At 54.6% G+C, this 18,512-nt stretch overlaps 1 protein-coding gene and 1 long non-coding RNA gene across 2 annotated transcripts; both read left to right on the top strand.

The window, feature by feature from the left end:
* The first annotated feature begins 3,448 nt into the window (after positions 1-3,448).
* LOC121136168 lies at positions 3,449-5,900 on the top strand. The gene is made up of 2 exons (XR_005873289.1): positions 3,449-3,675; positions 5,265-5,900. It is a non-coding gene; the product is annotated as an uncharacterized LOC121136168 (long non-coding RNA).
* Positions 5,901-11,618: 5,718 nt separating this feature from the next.
* On the top strand, positions 11,619-15,156 carry Znf503 (zinc finger protein 503). The gene is made up of 2 exons (XM_005083520.4): positions 11,619-11,943; positions 12,651-15,156. Exons 1-2 carry the CDS (start codon positions 11,629-11,631, stop codon positions 14,277-14,279), a joined length of 1,944 nt encoding a protein of 647 aa, XP_005083577.1. The 5' UTR covers positions 11,619-11,628; the 3' UTR covers positions 14,280-15,156.
* The last annotated feature ends 3,356 nt before the right edge of the window (positions 15,157-18,512 follow it).

Here is an 18,512-nt window from a genome sequence, read left to right as displayed (position 1 = left end):
CAGAACACTGTATATGTAATAAAAATAAGTAATTAAATTTTCAAAGGTTAAAAAAACAAGTTAGCTGTATATCTATAGCTTATTTATTGTCATGAAAGAATGGGAAAATTGCAGAGACACCCCCTAGAGATATCTTTGTGTATAAGCAATGAGATAACAACCCCATTGATATGGGTGAGCATAGCAGAAAAGATAGAAGTTGCAGGTGTGGCCTCAAATGCAGCTCTTGGGAGACAGAATCAAAGGATCATGAGCTGAAAGCCAGTCTGAGTCACACAGGGAAACCATGTCTCAAAGAAAGTGGTGAGGAGTGGGGATCGGTGGGTTAAGCTCTTGCTGCCTGGACACCTGGGCTCAATCACCAGAATTCATATGATAGGAAGAAAGAATTTATTATTGAAAGTTGTCCTCTGACCTCCATATAGGTACTATGGCATGTGCACGCATGCGTGCACATACACACACAGCACACCACACACACACACACACACACACACACACACACATTTTTTTTTAATTTTAGTGGCTGAGGCTACAGCATAGGAGTAAAGTACTTAGACAGCACCAGGCCTTTGAGAATAATCCCCAGAACCTGGCAGGGGGAAAGGTGTACTCAAAACCAGGTCACACTGGGTACCTCAGGAGACTGAACGGGAACTAAAGAGGGATCATTTTTTTTCTTTTTATATATTTGAGTATTTTTCTGACTGATGTGAACATGCATAACTTTGGTCTGCAGCTTAAAGCTTTCTATATGTGGTCCGAAACCATATTTTTTGAATAGTTAAGTGTTATACGTGGATGATGGAGAGCCCCTGAAGGTTTCTGAGCAAGGGAATGATGTAATCAGGAAAATTAACCAGGCAGGTGTGACAGACGGATTAGAGCGTGTGAGGACTGGCTATTGTGGCAGCTCCGTCTGAAGATGGAAGGGGGCTGAACAGAGACTGCCATAATCTGGGAAGACGCCAAAAGAAAGGAGGCCACCAGGCTAGGCTGGGGGCAGCTTCTCTGCCGTTTTAGAACCTTGATGTGAATATATGCGGGACCCCTAGAGGAGTGGTCAAGGCACAGGCACGCCTCTTCCTCCCGTCAATCCGCACGGTTTCCACTTGACACGCCCAAGATATGACTCTTGTCCAACTCTCCCAGCATCCTCTTAACTGGCGTTCACAATATAAGGACTCAACACAGTCATATTTTCCATGAGGCTTGTTCTGTAAACCAAGAACATCTCGGGATCTGAGAATGCTTATTGGTGCCCCTCACAAAGTGCAGCGAACCTAAGATGTCATTGTCCATTCATTCAGCACAGTTGATTATGTTTTTATTTATCTTCATTCATTCCTCGGGAGAAACAGCTCCAGGCTCTGCCGGTTGGAGTTTACCATGGCAGCGGGAAGAAGACGTCTCAGCAGGACATCCTGCAAGCGCTGAGGGTTACAGGAGGTGGGGGTGTGCCCAAAGAGCCGTGTGCACTGGAAGATCTAAGGGAAAAGAAGGGAGAGTCAGATGGACAGGACAAAGGGAGTCAAAAACGTTTGAGGTGGGAAGTAGCCCAGCCTATCTGAGCAATCAAAAGGAAGAGGCAAAGGCTGGGAAAGACAGACCAGCCGAGGGTGCAGACTGATGTGCTGTTAACAACAGCTGGAACACACACTTTGTGTGTGTGTGGTTTCCTTTTTTTTTTTTTTTTTCTTGGTTTTTTGAGACAGGGTTTCTCTGTATTGTTTTGGAGGCTGTCCTGGAACTCTGTAGACCAGGCTGTCCTCGAACTCACAGAGATCCACCTGCCTCTGCCTCCCGAGTGCTGGGATTAAAGGTGTGCACCAACGCCCGGCATGTGTGTGGTTTCTTGAGACAGGATTTTTCTGTGTAGCTTTGGAGCCTGTCCTGGAACCCGGTCCATAGACTAGGCTGGCCTCGACTCAGTGATCTGAATAGCCTCTGCCTATTGCCTGGCCAACACCCACACATTTTTTGTTTGTTTTTGTTTGCTTTGTGTTTGGAGACAGTTTCTCTATGTAGCCTTGGCTGTCTGGAGCTTACTTTGTAGGCCAGGCTGGCCTCGAACTCACAGAGATTCACCTGCCTCTGCCTCCGGAGTGCTGAGATTAAAGGCATGTGCCACTAACACCTAGCCAAATAAACCTTACACACACATTTTTTAAGCAAAAGAGAAGCAAGCCCCAGAGTGTGCTCAACTTCCAGACATAATGTTGTTGCTGTTGTTGTTGTTGTTTTGGGGTGTTGCTGCTGTTGCTATTTGGGTTTTTATATTGTTGCTTACTTTGTTGTCCTTTATAGTCTCATTCAGGCTAACCTGGAACTGGCTGTCAGAGCAGGCTACCCCCGCCTCCATGTACAGTGATTACAGGAATAGACCACTGCGCCTACTTTATGTGGGCAGTGCCGGGGGCAGGGCTGCCTTCTGTTCCATGCATGCCAAGCTAGTATCTCTCTGCCAAGTGTGTGTCCCCAGCCCCTGGTCTGCTGCTCACACACACACACACACACACACACACACACACAACCCCTGTCACAGAAAGCGCTCTCTGGCCCTCCCTAGGACATGGGGGAGAAATCAGGGTGCTCAAAGGTCAGCTTTTCCAGGCGACTGGTAGCTGAGACCTCCCCTCCAACACCTCTCCTCTCCTCTGTACCATTCATCTGGCTCAGCACTCAAGTCCAAATGGGTACAGCTAAGAGGACACACATCCCAGACCTCAGAACACTTGCCTGGGGCAGCTGGAGTACCCAGGCTTGGAAGAGAAGGATGCCTCGTGATGAAGGCGGTGCTCCAATGTACCTGTAGGACAGGATGTCCACAGCACCTGTCTAGAGAGTTGCTCTGGGGGCTTCATTCTCACAAACACTCTTGTCTAGCTCTGGCACAAAGCCATCTATCAGAAAGTGTTAGCGTGTTGTTCGGTGTTTTCCGTCTTAGGCATGTTTCCCCATCCACAGCATACCCCAGCTACTATTTACCCTTAGGTAATTTGGCTAAATGATTACACATGAAGATTCACTTCTTTTAAATGAGATGTGGGTTTACTAAATGACATTCATTTGAGTAAAAATAGCGTGGAAAAAGAAGCGTTGTTCCTGCTGAAAGGTGAGAGAGAGGCCCACCTATTCCAAGGGACATGTGGTTGAATCCCAGACTAAGCTTTAAGGCTTCTGGACCAGGTAAGTCCTCCAAAGGGGCCTAGGCTCTTCTGTTTTCACGATTTAAAGCGAAAGTGAACGCAGGTGGGAAAGGGGGAGCTTTCACTGCACCCCTGTGTTGTTAGGAGTTGGGCCCAGCCTTGGGCTGGGACAGAAAAACTCAGTGAGTTGAGGACCCAAGCTGGAATAAGGGGCGGGTCGACGCGACAGGGGGCGGAGCCTCGCGTCCGCCCGCAGCCCTACCCCAGCGGAAGTGCTGCTGGGCCCGCCCCTCCTTCAGCAGGCCGGTTCATGCTCGCCCATCCTTGGGCCTGATCTCTACAGCGCAATTCGGCTCCGAGAGCCACTTAAACCCGCGTCCCTGCTTCAGGTCAGGAGAGACGATGCTGGGTCGGCGCTACAGGCTGCTCCCTGCCCCTCCCACTTTCCCGCCCTCCCCACCCTTTCTCGGTTATCCGCGCGCGCGGCCGCTGGCATCTCTGGGAGGCACCTCTGAGAACAGCACAGGTAAAGTGTCCGCCAGGAAGGGCGCAGGTGTGGGCGCCTCCCGGGCAAGCCTGGCTGGGGGCAGTGCTGGGGGCTGAGCTCAGGCCTCCTGTTTCATGTATGCCAGGCAGGCACTCTGTCAACTGAGAGAGAGGGAAGAAAGGAGAGAGGAAGAGACTATTGATCCGACAGTGGTGGGAAGGGAATGCGGAACCCCGAGGGGTGCCGGGGCTGGGCAGATAGAAGGGGCGGGACTGAAGCCCTCCAGCTCCGGGGCCGGGTCATCTGTGTACCCCGTGTCGTGTGCAGTCTCCGTTACGCCTGGGAGTTGTCGAGCTGAATGGGGGGGGGGTGACACCCAAGGATTGTCCCCCACCCACTCTGCGCGGTGACTGGGTACCGACATACGCCCCGCCCGGGAGCGCACAGTCCCAGGTTTGCAGAGTGAAAATCAATAAAATCAATACAGTGGCAAAGAACACGAAACATGTTGGGTTGTTGTTATTATTATTTACTTGTGTTTGTTAAACTTTTTTTTTACTTCCTTCTTGGAAAATGGAACATGTGGCTTCAGCTTTTACCCAGTCTCAAAGAGAGACACAAATTATTTTCTGGTTCCTCCGCAGGAGACTAAGAAACTTGCCCTCAGTCCCAATCCGAGCAGACTTCCCCTGGAGGCCTAGCAACGCTGTCAGAGGGAGTGAAACCCCAGAGCGTGCTCAGCTTCCAGACACAGCTCCCCTCCCCGCCCTCCCCGGGCCCCATCATCTGCCCTTTAGGGAGTTTGACCCCCTCCATTTATAGGTCCCCGATTTACCACTCCCATGCCCCCCCGGGGGCTCCACCTCCCTTCCCCCCCCCCCCGCGGTCTCCCGGTCGCTTTAAATAATGATATTTGCATGCAAGGAGCGATTCATAAATATGTCAGTGCCGGTGAAATATAGGCAACATTTCAAACTTTCTATTTAAAAAACATGAATTATGGCCACGGAAAATGTGTTCCCATTTAAAGGCGATACGAAGTATTTGGTGTCTCGTCCCCGGGCCCATCCATCATGCAGACAATAAAGAGAGTTTTTCGCCCTGACACTCGCGATTTATGGGCGCCCTTCTCTGCCCTCATCACTCACCCACTGTGGCCGGCCCGGGGACAGGCCCCGTGGAGAGACTGGCAGTCACCCCCTCCAGAGTCCAAGCAAGCGCGCTGTTTGCACCTTTGCTGGACCCCAAATCCACGGGTCTCAAAGGGAAGCGCCTCGAGTTAGAGGATAGCCTTGCTAGAAGGGTCTGAGCAACCACGTGTGACGGGAATCCCGTCCTCTCGAAGCAAGCTTTTCTCACGGCTTGAGGCCAAGGTGATCCATGTGTAGTGCTGCATATGCCCTCATCCGACGACAGAGCCGCAGAGATGAAAGTTTGCAGCGCAGGTGGCCCCGGGTTATTTAAACTCTGGTTCGAAGTTAGGGCAGAGAGCTGGGCAAGAGACTGCTCAGAATGACTTCTAAGCATTGTCCAGAGAAGGTGATCTGGTCTCATTTTCTCAAGACGGTTCAGGCGGAGGATCCTGGGTTACGCTTTGTACAGCTCTTTCAAAGCTTCTTCTCCTGCAGCTCCTGGTTCGAACTATAGAAGACCATGCTGGACGTCTGCGCAGTTTGGAAATCGTCTGGCGGGGGCGGGAGGTGGGCACCAAGGAGTAACAGAAATAAGGAAGAAAGGGTGCCTCCTCTTCGCCTCAAGCCTAGCGAGGCCACCCGGTCCATCCCTCGTGTGTTCACACTAACGCTGTCCTCCCAAAGCCGCCCCTGATTCCCTGGAGAATACTTTCGGGAAGCGAAGTTCAGACTCGGCGGCGGAATTTGCTTTCAGTTTTCGCTGGGGGCGGACTCTGCCCTGTAGAAACCCTGTGAGTTTCTGAAGCTTGAGCAGATGTGGGGGCTACCAGGCCTAGAACGGCAGCGAGAGACCACAAAGCCTGAGGGCTCTGCCTCTAACTGTGGGGCTGGACCCACTGCCTCCTGGGCATGGGGAGCCATCTCAAGCCTGTGACTGGGCATAGGCTCACCGGTACATGCCAGCCGGGAGCCATTTCCAGATGGATGCCTACTGGTTGGACTTACTCGGTTTAGTGTAGCACCAACGACTACCAGAGAAATCCTATCGGTTCTAAAACTGACAAGATTGAATATATTAATAGTCATGTGTAAGTTTTATCCATGTAAGAATAAAATTGCACAAACATCTCAGCGCTCAGAAACACCACTAATCGCTTCTGGCTTCAAGGCCACATAACATAACGCTTCTGGAAACTGAAATCTACAGGATAAAAATAATCTTAAATTCTAAATGTGTGCACATATAATTAAGTTGGGGAAATTACAAAGCAGGATTTGTTGTTTTTAACATGTGATTTTTTTTTTTTTACTTCTCTTGCTTGGATGTCATCGGAACCCAAGATAGAACTTATGTCTCAATAACCACCCAGTGAAAATTTCCTCCAGCCAGAGTTGGGGAGTGCCCTGTCTATAGCTCTTTAAATAAGTGCAGTGTACTGAAAGAGACATAAACAAATGCATAAGAAAAGCAGGCCAGCAGCTAACTGAGCCACAGTTCGTCATGCATATGCACATATATGAATATACTGTATTTCTAGTTTATAAATAATTCTCATAAGACTGGAGAGTGAGGACAAATTGAAGCGCTTGGGGAACCTTACATGGGTTCTGTAGCCCAGCGCACCAAGCAATCTGAAGTAGGTTTTATTGGATAGCCACATCATTCAATCCCATAATTGCTGCTGCTTCGAAAGACTCAGTCTGAATGTTCAGCTGCGGAGTACTTTTGGGGTTCTTGTGGATGTAGACATCAGACAGTGTCTTAGAAAGGAGCTGCCATTTAAACTAGAGGACCTGGGGTCCCTCCAAGAACCCTTTCCCCTCAGATACTTCGTCAGCTCTCAGTCCTGGTTTAGAACGCCTCTGGCAGTGGCCATTTGGGTCTGAGTTTGGACAAGAGCATAAAACAGAGAAGGGTGGGTGGTGTTCCATTCCAAGGCATTGCCAGAGTGGGAAGCCAGAGACACCAGGAAGAGTCCAGAAGCCAAAACCCCACCCAGTCCTTGGGGCTCTAGTTTGAGGCCATGGAAGCAGTCACCTGGGAATATTTGCTTAAGAAATCGTGGGCTCTCCTTCACACACTAAGTGCTGAAATCCCAATGCCCTGTGGGACCTAAGACAGTTGCAAAGCCCTGAGAGGCTGTTGGCCAGGTCAAGAAGGCTGGAACCGTGAAAATCTGAAGCAAACTATTAATTCCAAAACAGCAGCTCCTAACAGTCCGGACATTTAACTATCCTGTACTGGCTGAATTACTTCCTTGTCCCCAAATGTACAAAATCCTTAAGAGGGTGAAGAGCCTCTAAAAGTCCCTACTTGGGGAAGAAACCAGAATTTAAGCAGGAAATGCTGAGACTTGCACGCGCTCCTGCCACGGGAGAAACAACCCGGGCCCTGAGAATGCCCTACTCCAGAGAATATGACTACTACGTAGAGGTGTATACATGGGGGGGGGGTCGGCAATAAGAAATATTCCCTGACAAATCGGAGAAAGGAAAGGAGAGGGGGAAATGAAGGGTTCAGGTTGAGTAATAAAAACTGTACTGGAAACAAAAAGGGGAAGAGAGAGTGGAAATTTTAAAATAAGCAGAGTCAAAGAGGTAAACCTGGAAGAGTACAGGCCATGGAGAGGTGGCAGGAGAGGAGGCCACATGCCCCGTCCCTCCCTAAGCCTTGCTGGTATGAAAAGCTGTTAGTCTGGGGCGTGACCATCATTTTAGTGGCTCCCAGAATCTCAGGCCTAATTGTAGTGTGGTGGGGAGGGTCTGGGTCCAGCGGCTTCAGTTTGCTCTTTGCCTCACCCCTCAGGGGCCGGGAATTGCTGGGTGCTACAGACCCCGGGTGCAGAGACCCCTGGGGGCATGTGCCAGTCCCGGACTCTTTGGGCGCTCTGGGCCAGGCTTTCCAGCTCGCCGGACCTGACCTGTCAGGCGGATTATCTTCGAGGGAGATTAATAGGGGAGGCGGGCTGCAATAATAATCGTTTTGTTTGATGTGACAACTCTGATAGGCGTTGATTTACTTACAAACTGATAGGCTTTTAATTGAGCGCCTCCGCCGAGCCAGAGATGAAAGGGAAGCGGCGGTGAAAGGCGCCCCGCCTGCCCTCCGGCCTCAATACTGATTAGCCATCTCGACAGTGAATAGTTCAAGGCATTTTCAAACTTTTTTCCACAGCTCTCTTCCCTTCCGCCTTCTCTCCTCCACCTCCTCAAATATCTACCATGCCCACGCCTTCTTTTTTAAGAGAAGACAAATCAGGTCCATTGTGTGCAAATAAACTCCGCAGGACATCCATGCCTACCACCTCAGAGGGTTGGAGGTATTGGGCCTAGCCTGGAGTAATTAATAACCCCCCACCTACATAGCTTGCACAGCCTTCATGGGTTTGGCCTCCCTCGAGAGGTGCAAGGGCTCAGATACTGGTGCCTCCCCAAAGCCGATGGAACACAGCCCCCCTAGGCGCCCCCGTGCGCTCCGACCTGCGGGTTGAGTTTTGAGTCCAGTAAAAGCAGGCTGCCAACGGCCAGAGCTCACGGAACACCGCGCGCCCATGAGCGCATGTAATCATTCTGGAGCGAGAGCCATTGCACGGTTCCTCCAGACTTGAAGCGCTGGAGCGGCCTCCGGTGAACTGCCCAGTACAATGAGAAATCTGCTGGATTTGGAGGAAAGGGACACACGGAGGTCGCCCCAGGCCTGCGCTCCAGCTACCCTTACTTCTGTCCACAGCGCCAGCTTTCCATGTCCAGGCCTATTGGAGAGGCCAAAATGGCAGACGGTCCATGGCCCAGCTTGCTACGCTGGGACCATAGGAGTTGGCCAGAGGTGACATCTTCACAGCCTTACAATCGGTGACAGGGTCAGGCACTAACCCCCTCAGGTTACAGAAGGCTTCAGACACATTGCTGGACAGAGAGTTTGGGAATGCCAGCCTGGCAAATTGTACTCTGGGACTCTTGTCCCAGAGATTATTCAGGCAACCGTCACATCCCTACGTGTGAGCTTGCCACGGTCTCACAGACTTACCGTCCTCAGTTGTCGCGGGACACCACAAACCTTCCTGAATGCAGGTGTTCTTAACACACACACACACACACACACACACACACACACACAGTCCCAAGCACAAACCACTTCCCCTCTCCAAATTAACATTAATCGAGTTACCAGCTCATTAACTATGCCAACCTAAGGAATCAAGGAATGAAATCAAAACGGCGTGAAAGAATACCTATGCGAAAATTGTAAAACTCATCCCTACCCCAGAAAGTTCTCGTTACCCGTGTGGAGTGGGAGACAAAAATAAAATAAAATAACAGAAGGGAAAGAGAGACTGGGGTGGTGGGAAAGGAATGGGCTAGCAAGCCGAAGGAAAGTCCCCAACCAGACCCTTGCAACTACCCGGTTCAGATCAGGGTGCGCGATGGGCGGAAAATGGTCTTCAGGCTCGGCCCCCGCCCCTGCGCAGGGCAGGGCACAGATCCGCTCCCGGCTCCCGGAGCTCCTAGCCCCACCATTTATCAAAAGGACTTGACAACAAAAGAAGAGCTCTGCAGAAAGGGGGTGTGGGTTCAAAGTCTCCCTAGTCCCTCCGAGGGAGGGGGTGTGTCCTCCTCTCACCCCCTTCCACTTTCTACGAGTTTCTGGAGGTGACCCTCGAACTGGCTCCGGAAGTCCAGAGAATTCGCCCAGCTGCCCAGGAGTGCACACACACTAAGCACCCAGATCCAGGTACTAGGCGGCACGCACAGCGCCTCCCTCTTCTTTCCAAACAGCCCGAGTGCCGGCCGGCGCAAGTCGAGGGGAACGCAGCAGTCCTGCTCCGCTTCCCTGGAAGAACCGGTTCCCACAGGCAGCTGCCCCTCCCTCTCGCGTTCCTTCCCTCTCCTCTCCCGGCACAGGTCAGTCCTGTCGGGACGGTCCCCTTTATTCGGTCGAGCAGCCCCGGGTGGTCCCGGCTCCCAGGACTGTCGGGGTGGTGGCGAAGGGCCCGGGAGAGGAACAGAGCGAACCTGAAACCTGTTTGCCTGTGCACGCGGCCAGGCCAGGCCTCTTCTCTGGAGCTTTTCAACCCTCGCTACGAACCCGGGTCACAGAATTAAAGAGGGTCAGCCCCCCAGCAACCTCCAGGACGCGGGCTACAGTGGCGGTGTGGCTCTTTGGAAAGAAGTTTCCGAGTTGGGGGTCGGGACACTACCGAGGGCGGCGGCCGGACATCCTCAAGTTACATGCCCGGGAGGGATTATCCCAGTGAGGCGGGAAACCTCCCGCGTTAGACGTCTCCACCGCCGTTCTTAGGCGCCAAGCATCCCGAATTCTGCGGCCCACGGTGGGGGACGTGTCTGTCTCTCCAGCACGAGGAGGAAGGCGCACACCCCAGGCCGGCGCGCCCGACACGGCGTCCTGGTGCACCTGCGCGCTTTGCTCTCATTATTTTATTTTCCTGACGGTGGGCGCCTCTCCCCCCCTTTCATTCTTTTTTTACACCCCCTGCACACACACACACACACACACACACACACACACACACACCAGGAGGCTGCTCCTCTATCCCCCTCCTTCAGTTCCTTCTAGGTCTCTTCCTTCCTCTGTCTCACTCTCGGTCTCTCTTTTTCCCTTCAAGTCTCACCCGCCTTGTAATCAGCAACAAAAGCTGACATAAATCACGGGCAGATTGACAAGAGCTGACAAATAACTGATTGATTGCGGTCGAGGCACATTGACAATTGATGGAGGGGTGGAGATGCCCAGAGAAACGCGGGGGGGGGGGTGAGAGGATAGCGGAGGAAAGCAAGAATGGGGGGGACCGAGTGTGAAACACGGGAAACATGTGACCCCCGCTCCTGCCCCAATCTGAGCGTCCTCGGGTGTCACGTGACCTAGAAAGGCGGAGAACCCCGTTTCACGTCGCCCGGACGAGCAGCCGCCGCCTCCGTTGCCCTTCCAGCTTCTGGTTTCTCTGCTGCGGATCTTCAGGAAACACAAGCGGGCGGGCAGACTTCCTCCGACATCGGTTCTCCACCTTTCCTTGCCCGGGTGGCCGCGCCACGCGAGATCTCAATTTCTGAAAAAAAAATTGGAGTGCAGGCCCCCACGCATCCCTGGAGTTGGCCGTTCAGCTGGTGTTCACACTCCCGCCGGCGCTTCGTCTCAACACCCGCCGAAGTCAGTTAACGCATACACACTCCCTCCCTCCAAAAGGTTTCAGTTTGTTTTCCTGCTGGGAAAACCAAGAACGACGACGAGGAAAAGAAGGAAGGCGGTAGATGGCAAACGTAGAATAAATGTCCACCTCGTCCGGGTAGCGAAATAGAGGGAGGGGACAAGCCGAGGGGCGGCAAAGAGGGAGCTGCCCATTAAAACCAGCTCTGAGAGTCCTGGCGGCGGCGGCGACGGCGGCGCGGGACGCGTCACATCCCCTTGACCCTCCAATCACCTCGGGCTCCCATTTGATTGGAAGGCGGCAAAGGCTTTAATCTCCCCCTTGGTGCAGCTGCTTTTGAAGTGAGTTTCCTCGCCAGAGCCCCGGCTGGACAAGCAGCGGCTCACATCGCAGAGCGCAGCGCCGGCTCGGGGCCGGGAGAGCGTAGCGCAGGGCGCAGCCCGAGGCGGACACCGCGCACCGCGGAGCACCCCGCAGTCCACCCGGCTCCTCCAGCCTCGCCGCGGCTCCTCTGCCGGCCACCCAGGATTATTTGCTTCTGGTTCCAGGCTCCGAGAAGGCGTGCGGGGCACCCGCGTCCGCCGAGCCAGCTCCTCCTCCAACTGCTCCCGCTCCCCGGGCGAGCGCGCAGCCCCGAGCCCGCCCCGCGCGTCCCGGAGCCCTCCCCCCGCTGCTCCCATGCGCGCGGGTGGGTCATGAGCACAGCGCCCTCGCTTTCTGCCCTAAGAAGCAGTAAGCACAGCGGCGGCGGCGGCGGCGGCGGCAGTAGTGGCAGTGCGGACCCTGCCTGGACCAGCGCGCTCTCTGGAAATTGCTCCGGCCACGGCCCAGGCTCGTCCCCGGCCGGCAGCACCAAGCCTTTTGTGCACGCCGTGCCCCCTTCTGACCCCCTGCGCCAGGCTAACCGCCTGCCCATCAAGGTGCTGAAGATGCTGACGGCACGGACTGGCCACATTTTGCACCCAGAGTATTTGCAGCCCCTGCCTTCCACGCCCGTCAGCCCCATCGAGGTAAGGACCTTCTCTCAGGGTCAAGCTGGAACCCCTACCGGGACGGCCTTCCAGTGGGGTTTCTTTCCCCAGGGATATGGGGCGCGCGGGGGTGGGGGGGGCGGTCGGAGTGATTCAGCTCCAGGATGGAAGAAAAGGATAGCGCTTCCTCAGTCGGAAAGGACAACGAGATGGAATGGGGTGTAAATTCTAAGGGGCAAAGCCACCCAAACTTGTCCTTTTTGTATTAAAGCCCCTATGTACCTAGCCCTCCCCCATCGGCCCCTAGGCAGACAAGGGCCTGGATACTGTTCCAAAGTCGCCTTCCTTCCTCCGGCTCTCCAGAAGCTAGTGTATTTACTCAGCCTCGGAGGCGCCAACTGCTCAAGCCCTTACTCTTTAGAATCAAGGAGTGTGTGCCGGGAAGGGGGTACAGTTCTGGGTCTAAGGAGATGAAAACCAAAACATTTGCTTGAGATTGTTCCCAAATCTAAGTGGTGCTGAAAGAATGCAGGAAGGGACCCTAGAGGGGTCGGGGGTCTGGCATCTTTCTCAAGGACGAGAATCTTTGCGGGTGGATGTGGAGTGGGGTGCCACTAAGAATTGAGCCTCGAAGTTGAGATGCCTTTCGCGGGCTATGAGGGCAAGCGTTAGAACCCTGAAGCCAGGATTCTAAAGGGTTTCCCCTTCTTTCTCTGTGTGACCTCCTCCCCGGTCTGACTCCGCAGCTGGACGCCAAGAAGAGCCCACTGGCGCTGCTGGCGCAGACATGCTCGCAGATAGGGAAGCCCGACCCGTCACCCTCTTCCAAACTCTCTTCGGTCGCCTCCAACGGGGGCGGCGCGGGTGGTGCAGGCAGCGGAGCCGGGGGCGACAAGGACGCCAAGTCGGGCCCCCTGAAACTGAGCGACATCGGCGTGGAAGACAAGTCGAGTTTCAAGCCTTACTCCAAGCCTGGTTCCGATAAGAAGGAGCCGGGAGGCGGCGGTGGAGGCGGCGGGGGTGGCGGCGGCGGCGGGGGTGTTTCTGCGGAGAAGTCGGGATTCCGGGTACCGAGCGCCACCTGCCAGCCATTTACGCCCAGGACAGGCAGTCCCAGCTCCAGCGCCTCGGCCTGTTCGCCGGGAGGCATGCTGCCCTCCGCCGGGGGCGGCCCGGAGGGCAAGGACGACAAGAAAGATCCGGAAGCTGGCGGCGGTGGCAGCAGCAAGGGCGCCGGGGGCTCCTCGGCGGACGGGGTACCTGCGGGGCTGGCACACGGGCGCATTAGCTGCGGCGGCGGAATTAACGTGGATGTGAACCAGCACTCGGACGGGGGTCCAGGGGGCAAGGCTCTAGGTTCGGACTGCGGCAGCTCTTCCGGCTCCAGCTCCGGTTCAGGCCCCAGCGCGCCCACCTCGTCGTCGGTGTTGGGCTCTGGGCTGGTGGCTCCCGTGTCACCCTACAAACCCGGCCAGACAGTGTTCCCTCTCCCCCCCGCGGGCATGACCTACCCAGGCAGCCTGGCTGGGGCCTATGCTGGCTACCCGCCCCAGTTCTTGCCACACGGCGTGGCTCTCGACCCCACCAAGCCTGGCAGCCTGGTAGGGGCTCAGCTGGCGGCGGCCGCGGCCGGCTCTCTTGGCTGCAGTAAGCCAGCCGGTTCGAGTCCCCTGGCCGGGGCGTCGCCGCCGTCCGTGATGACAGCCAGTTTGTGCCGGGACCCATACTGCCTCAGCTACCATTGCGCCAGCCACCTGGCGGGAGCTGCCGCCGCCAGCGCCTCGTGCGCGCACGACCCGGCAGCTGCAGCAGCCGCGCTCAAGTCGGGATACCCGCTGGTGTACCCCACACACCCACTGCACGGTGTGCACTCCTCGCTGACCGCTGCCGCCGCTGCGGGCGCCACACCACCCTCCCTGGCTGGCCACCCCCTCTACCCCTATGGTTTCATGCTCCCTAACGACCCGCTCCCCCACATCTGCAACTGGGTGTCAGCTAACGGGCCGTGCGACAAGCGCTTCGCCACGTCCGAAGAGCTGCTGAGCCACTTGCGGACCCACACGGCCTTTCCTGGGACAGACAAACTGCTGTCGGGCTACCCCAGTTCTTCGTCTCTCGCCAGCGCCGCCGCCGCGGCCATGGCTTGTCACATGCACATCCCCACGTCGGGCGCACCAGGCAGCCCTGGGACCCTGGCGCTGCGCAGCCCCCACCATGCACTGGGACTCAGCAGCCGTTACCACCCGTATTCCAAGAGCCCGCTCCCCACGCCCGGTGCCCCAGTGCCGGTGCCCGCAGCCACCGGACCCTACTACTCCCCCTACGCCCTCTACGGACAAAGACTGACCACTGCCTCGGCGCTGGGTTATCAGTGAGGGCAGTTCGGAGGAATTTGGAGGGAGAGCGAGGAGCTGGGGGGAGGGGAGGAGTCGAGGGAGGGGCAGGAGCCCGGCTACGGAAGGGAAAAGAAAGCCTAAATCTTACCTATCCGCCAACAACAGCCAGAGTGAGCCTGGATGGGAACCCCTCGCCTCCACCCCTAGCTCCCCCACCCAAACTTTATAAAAGTTGAAAAAAATCATTTGACTTTTTATAGAAAAAGAAGGAAAAATAATTGAGAAAGTGTTCATCTGAGGACTTCGCCAGTGAACATTGGTATTTATTTATGTTAGCTCCAAGCGGACCCGTGGTTCAAAAGTGCATTATTTAGTTTGAGCTCCGTAGGTTAAAAGGAGGAGGGGAAAAAATTAAAACTCGAGGGTAAATATGTGGAAAACAAACCCTCCCATCCCTTGTAGAGTATAAATAAAAAACAAAACCGCTACAGATCTAGGGTCTTCTCTTTAATGTTACTTTAAAATTGCTATGATTGTATTGTGCGTTCTTATTTAATGTCTGATTGAAACTCAAATTTACATGCATGTTTGTTACAAAAAGGAAAAAGACGAAACAAGTCACAATTTGTCAACTCTGATTTCCAATTGCAATTATTTTTAAGGTGTATACCATCGAAAGAGAATGGGTATTTTTTTGTATGTATTCTGGAAGAAAACAAAAAAAAGGAAAATAATTCTATTCCAAAACCTCATTTGCCTTATTTTGTTCTTCAAAGGAACACAACTATTTTTAATTTTTAAGTCCACCCGCTGAGAAGGGGACAAGGTTTACGTCATGTGCTAAAATAATAGACAATGTATCGCTTTAAAGATTAAAATTCCGTATATTTGATGTATTAAAAGGTTTTACTTATTATCCTTTTTAATTTTATACTTTTATTAAAGCGGTTTCGGCCGCTACGGGTTCCCGGGACCTCCCTGCTACCTTCTGTCCAGGATCCTGGCTGAATTTCCTACTGCTTTGTTGTGATTTTCTTGAATAGCTAGAGCTTCCGAAGGCCTGACCATCTGAATGGTTGTCCTTGGGGGAAAATGTTTTTGAAGAGAGACTCCACAGTGTGGAAAGATAGTATCCTTCCTTGGCTAATTGCTCATTTCGTTTTTATTTAAATCTCTCGGAAGCTGGTTTGTGAAAAGTGAAAGCAGGGAAAATAGAGGCTTTGGTTTTTGTTAAATTCCTCTTTTAAGGTTGTTTTTTTTTTTAGGGGGGGATTTGAGTTTCGTTTTGTGCAGAGAGCTGAGCAGGCTGAGACTCGCCGGGCGGGCCGGAGCCCCGGGGGACGCGCGACTGCCTGTCCGTTCCCCTCTTCATAAAGCAAGCATCCCCGGCCTGGGGCAGGCGGCCCAGATAAACTAGCGGGGGATAGGGAGGCATTTGCTAGCCTGGAGAGAGCACGCAGGACCTACTTGTCCCTCAGGAACAAAGTGAATTGTGAATTGTTTTTTCTTTTCTTTCTTTCTTTCTTTTTTTTTTTTTCTTTTTTGACCTTGAATTACCCCAGACCCCTTACCCCTTCACACCCTGCTCACTCCGCCCCCACCTGGCTCCTTCCTCCTGCCGGAGTCGGGGCGGGTGACAGGCCTGCGCCTAGGCCGCTTTTCCCTGCCCGGGCCCCTCCGCAGTGGGTGGGTGCGTAGCCCAGCCCGGGTTGCAAGAGTGCGTTCCGGGGCTGGGAACCCGGAGGCCCCTTTTAAACTCGGCGGTGTGAGGGTTTTAGCGGTCCTGCTCTGCCCCGCCGCAGCAAACCTGTGCTGTTTGGAGGGCATCGGTGCAGGCAGGATCCGGCTGTGGATCCCCGCGGCGGAGCGCTACCTTCTTCTCCCCAACTTGAGCTTCGCCACCCGGCAGCCAGAAGCGCGGGCATAGGGAATCCCCCCGGTCGCAGCCGGACCTAGCGGGAACCGCAATTCTAAAAACCTCTGGGAGCGCTGGGCCCAGGACGCCCTTCGCTCAGTGGGATCCTGGGACCAGAGAGTCGTCGCCCGGGGCACGCACCCCATAGCGCGTCCTCCTGGACTAAGGCCTTTCGGGGTTCCCAGAGCTGCTTCTGACTTCCCTCCGCACCAGCCCTCTCTGTCGCCCCTGGGGCACACACAGAGTCTACGCTCCATTTTAGGCCTTGCGTGGAACAACCACCGGGGCCCGGGTGCCATTTGCACGGGACTTGGTGGCTTTTGAGATTTTTTTCCATCCTCCTTAGCACCAGTCTAATTGGCTGCGGGACCTTTTCCCGGGTGGCACGCAGAGCGAACCCGGCCACCTCCAGAAAGCCGCAGGGGCAGACAGTGAAGATTCTGCTGCTTTCCTGGAGGGTGCAGCCTGGCGGCCTCGAGACCCTGGCACCGGAGCTGGCGCTGGGAGAAGGAACAATGCGACCCTACGGCCGCTCTGGTCCGAGGAGAGACATTGGGCTGGTCTGGGCTCTGGTCCGAGGAGAGACATTGGGCTGGTCTGGGCTTCTCCCTTGAGCAAGCACGGGAAGGCTCACCATCCCCAGGTGTTTGGACAAACCCCACCACCACCAGTTTGGGGAGGAGACGATGCCACCAGAGCACACACCCCAGGGCCGGTGGATGGGATCTGAAAGCCAGGCCGCTGACACTGCTACTCACAAGCTTCGCCCACCATGGCCTTGCACGTTAGGGCGGAGGTCCTTGGGCCACTACCTTCTCCTGCCAGGACCGGTTCAGACAGGGAAGGTGTAAACATTCCTCAGGCCTGGAATTCAAGCCTGGGACCTTAGAAAGACAACTGGGACGTTCGGGCCTCCATGCCTCTTCTTGACAGTTTATTAACCAAAATAAAACCTCTTAAAAACTTTAATGAGACCCTCTTCCGGGAGAAGTTAGGCAGAGGCAGCAAAATTCCCGGGCCTCGGGGCTGGGGGTTAAGGGCAGGAAGGACTCCCCGACACGTGGGATGTAGCCAGGTCACTCCTGCGCATTAGAGGGTGCAGGGTGTCAGTATGTGTCGCGGGTTGGGCCGAGTCCTCCAGCCTCCCAGGAGACACACACCCCTCCTGGCGGCGGCATCCTGGAGCTGTCCCTCCCCTCCTCTGCGAGTCTGCCCTCTCCCTGCCGCTGGGGAGAGCCGGGCGGCAGCAGTCAGCCTCGGGAGCCTGCACCGCCCGTGCGTCCACCAGGCGGCACTGCGGATCTCAACAGCCCGGAAAATACCCGGAACCCAGGCCAGTCCAAAGGCCTCAGGCTGGGTGGTCATCCCAAGACCCAAGCCGCCTTGGCCTCTCCTGCTTTCAGGTGTTTAGCTCGGCGAGAGGTGTGTGTGTGTGTGTGTGTGTGTGTGTGTGTGTGTGTGTGTGTGTGTGTGTGTGTGTGTGTCTGTGTCTGTGTCTGTGTCTGTGTGTGTGTGTGTGTGTGTGTCTGTGTGGATCTGTGTGTGTGTGTCGTCTGTGTGTCTGTGTGTCTGTGTGTCTGTGTGTCTGTGTGTGTCTGTGTGTCTGTGTGGATCTGTGTGTGTGTGTGTGTGTCGTCTGTGTGTCTGTATGTCTCCTGTTCTTGAAAAGCTCCCACTGCCTCTCTTAAGGCTTCCGCAGGTCCCTCTTGTCCAGCTCGCTCTTCCCTTTGCAAGCATCTCCTGCCTGAAGTAGGCAGCCTAGACACAGAGACAGACCCAGGGTCCTTGGGGAAACTGTTTCACAGGCCTGGAGACAGCCCAAATGGGAGCCTTTTTTTTTTTTCTTTCTTTCCTTTTTTCCTTTTTTCTGAGACAGGGTTTCTCCTGGCTGTCCTGGAATGAGTTTTTTAGCCCAGGCTGGCCTCAAACTCACACAGATCCATCTGCCTCTGCCTCCTGAGCGCTAGGATTTAAGGCGTGCACCGCCACCCAGCTTCCACCGGAGCCTCTACTTGTCTTTGATCTTCATAGAGAAACTGAGGCAAAGTCCAGGAAGCCAACAGTAAGGCCACAGGGCAAAGCCGGGGCCGCCCTCTCTATTCAAATCCATTCAGCACATGTCCCTCTGGTGGAGGTGTCAAATGGTGCCCTTGTTATGGGTGGTGGCCTCACGTTTGTTACGGACTACAGCCGACAAGTTACCTTTCATCCTGTCTAACCTTTACACCACCACCATGGGGTTGTTAGAATCTTTACCCCATTTTCCATATGAGGAAACAGGCTGGATAGGACTCCACCTTGAAGTTTTAGAGCTGCTGAGGATAGAGTGCAGGATTCTGCCCCTACAGGAGGAGACT

Source organism: Mesocricetus auratus, unplaced genomic scaffold (assembly GCF_017639785.1).
Source record: "Mesocricetus auratus isolate SY011 unplaced genomic scaffold, BCM_Maur_2.0 Super-Scaffold_100053, whole genome shotgun sequence".
In the NCBI taxonomy this organism is placed as follows: domain Eukaryota; kingdom Metazoa; phylum Chordata; class Mammalia; order Rodentia; family Cricetidae; genus Mesocricetus; species Mesocricetus auratus.
Note: the sequence above shows the minus strand (reverse complement) of the source record. Positions and strands in the feature narration are given on the sequence as shown.

Coding starts and splice junctions, on each gene's coding strand:
- Znf503 (XM_005083520.4), top strand. CDS start 11,629: ATGAGCACAGCGCCCTCGCTTTCTGCCCTAAGAAGCAGTAAGCACAGC. Junction 11,944..12,650: donor CGCCCGTCAGCCCCATCGAG/GTAAGGACCTTC, acceptor CTGACTCCGCAG/CTGGACGCCAAGAAGAGCCC.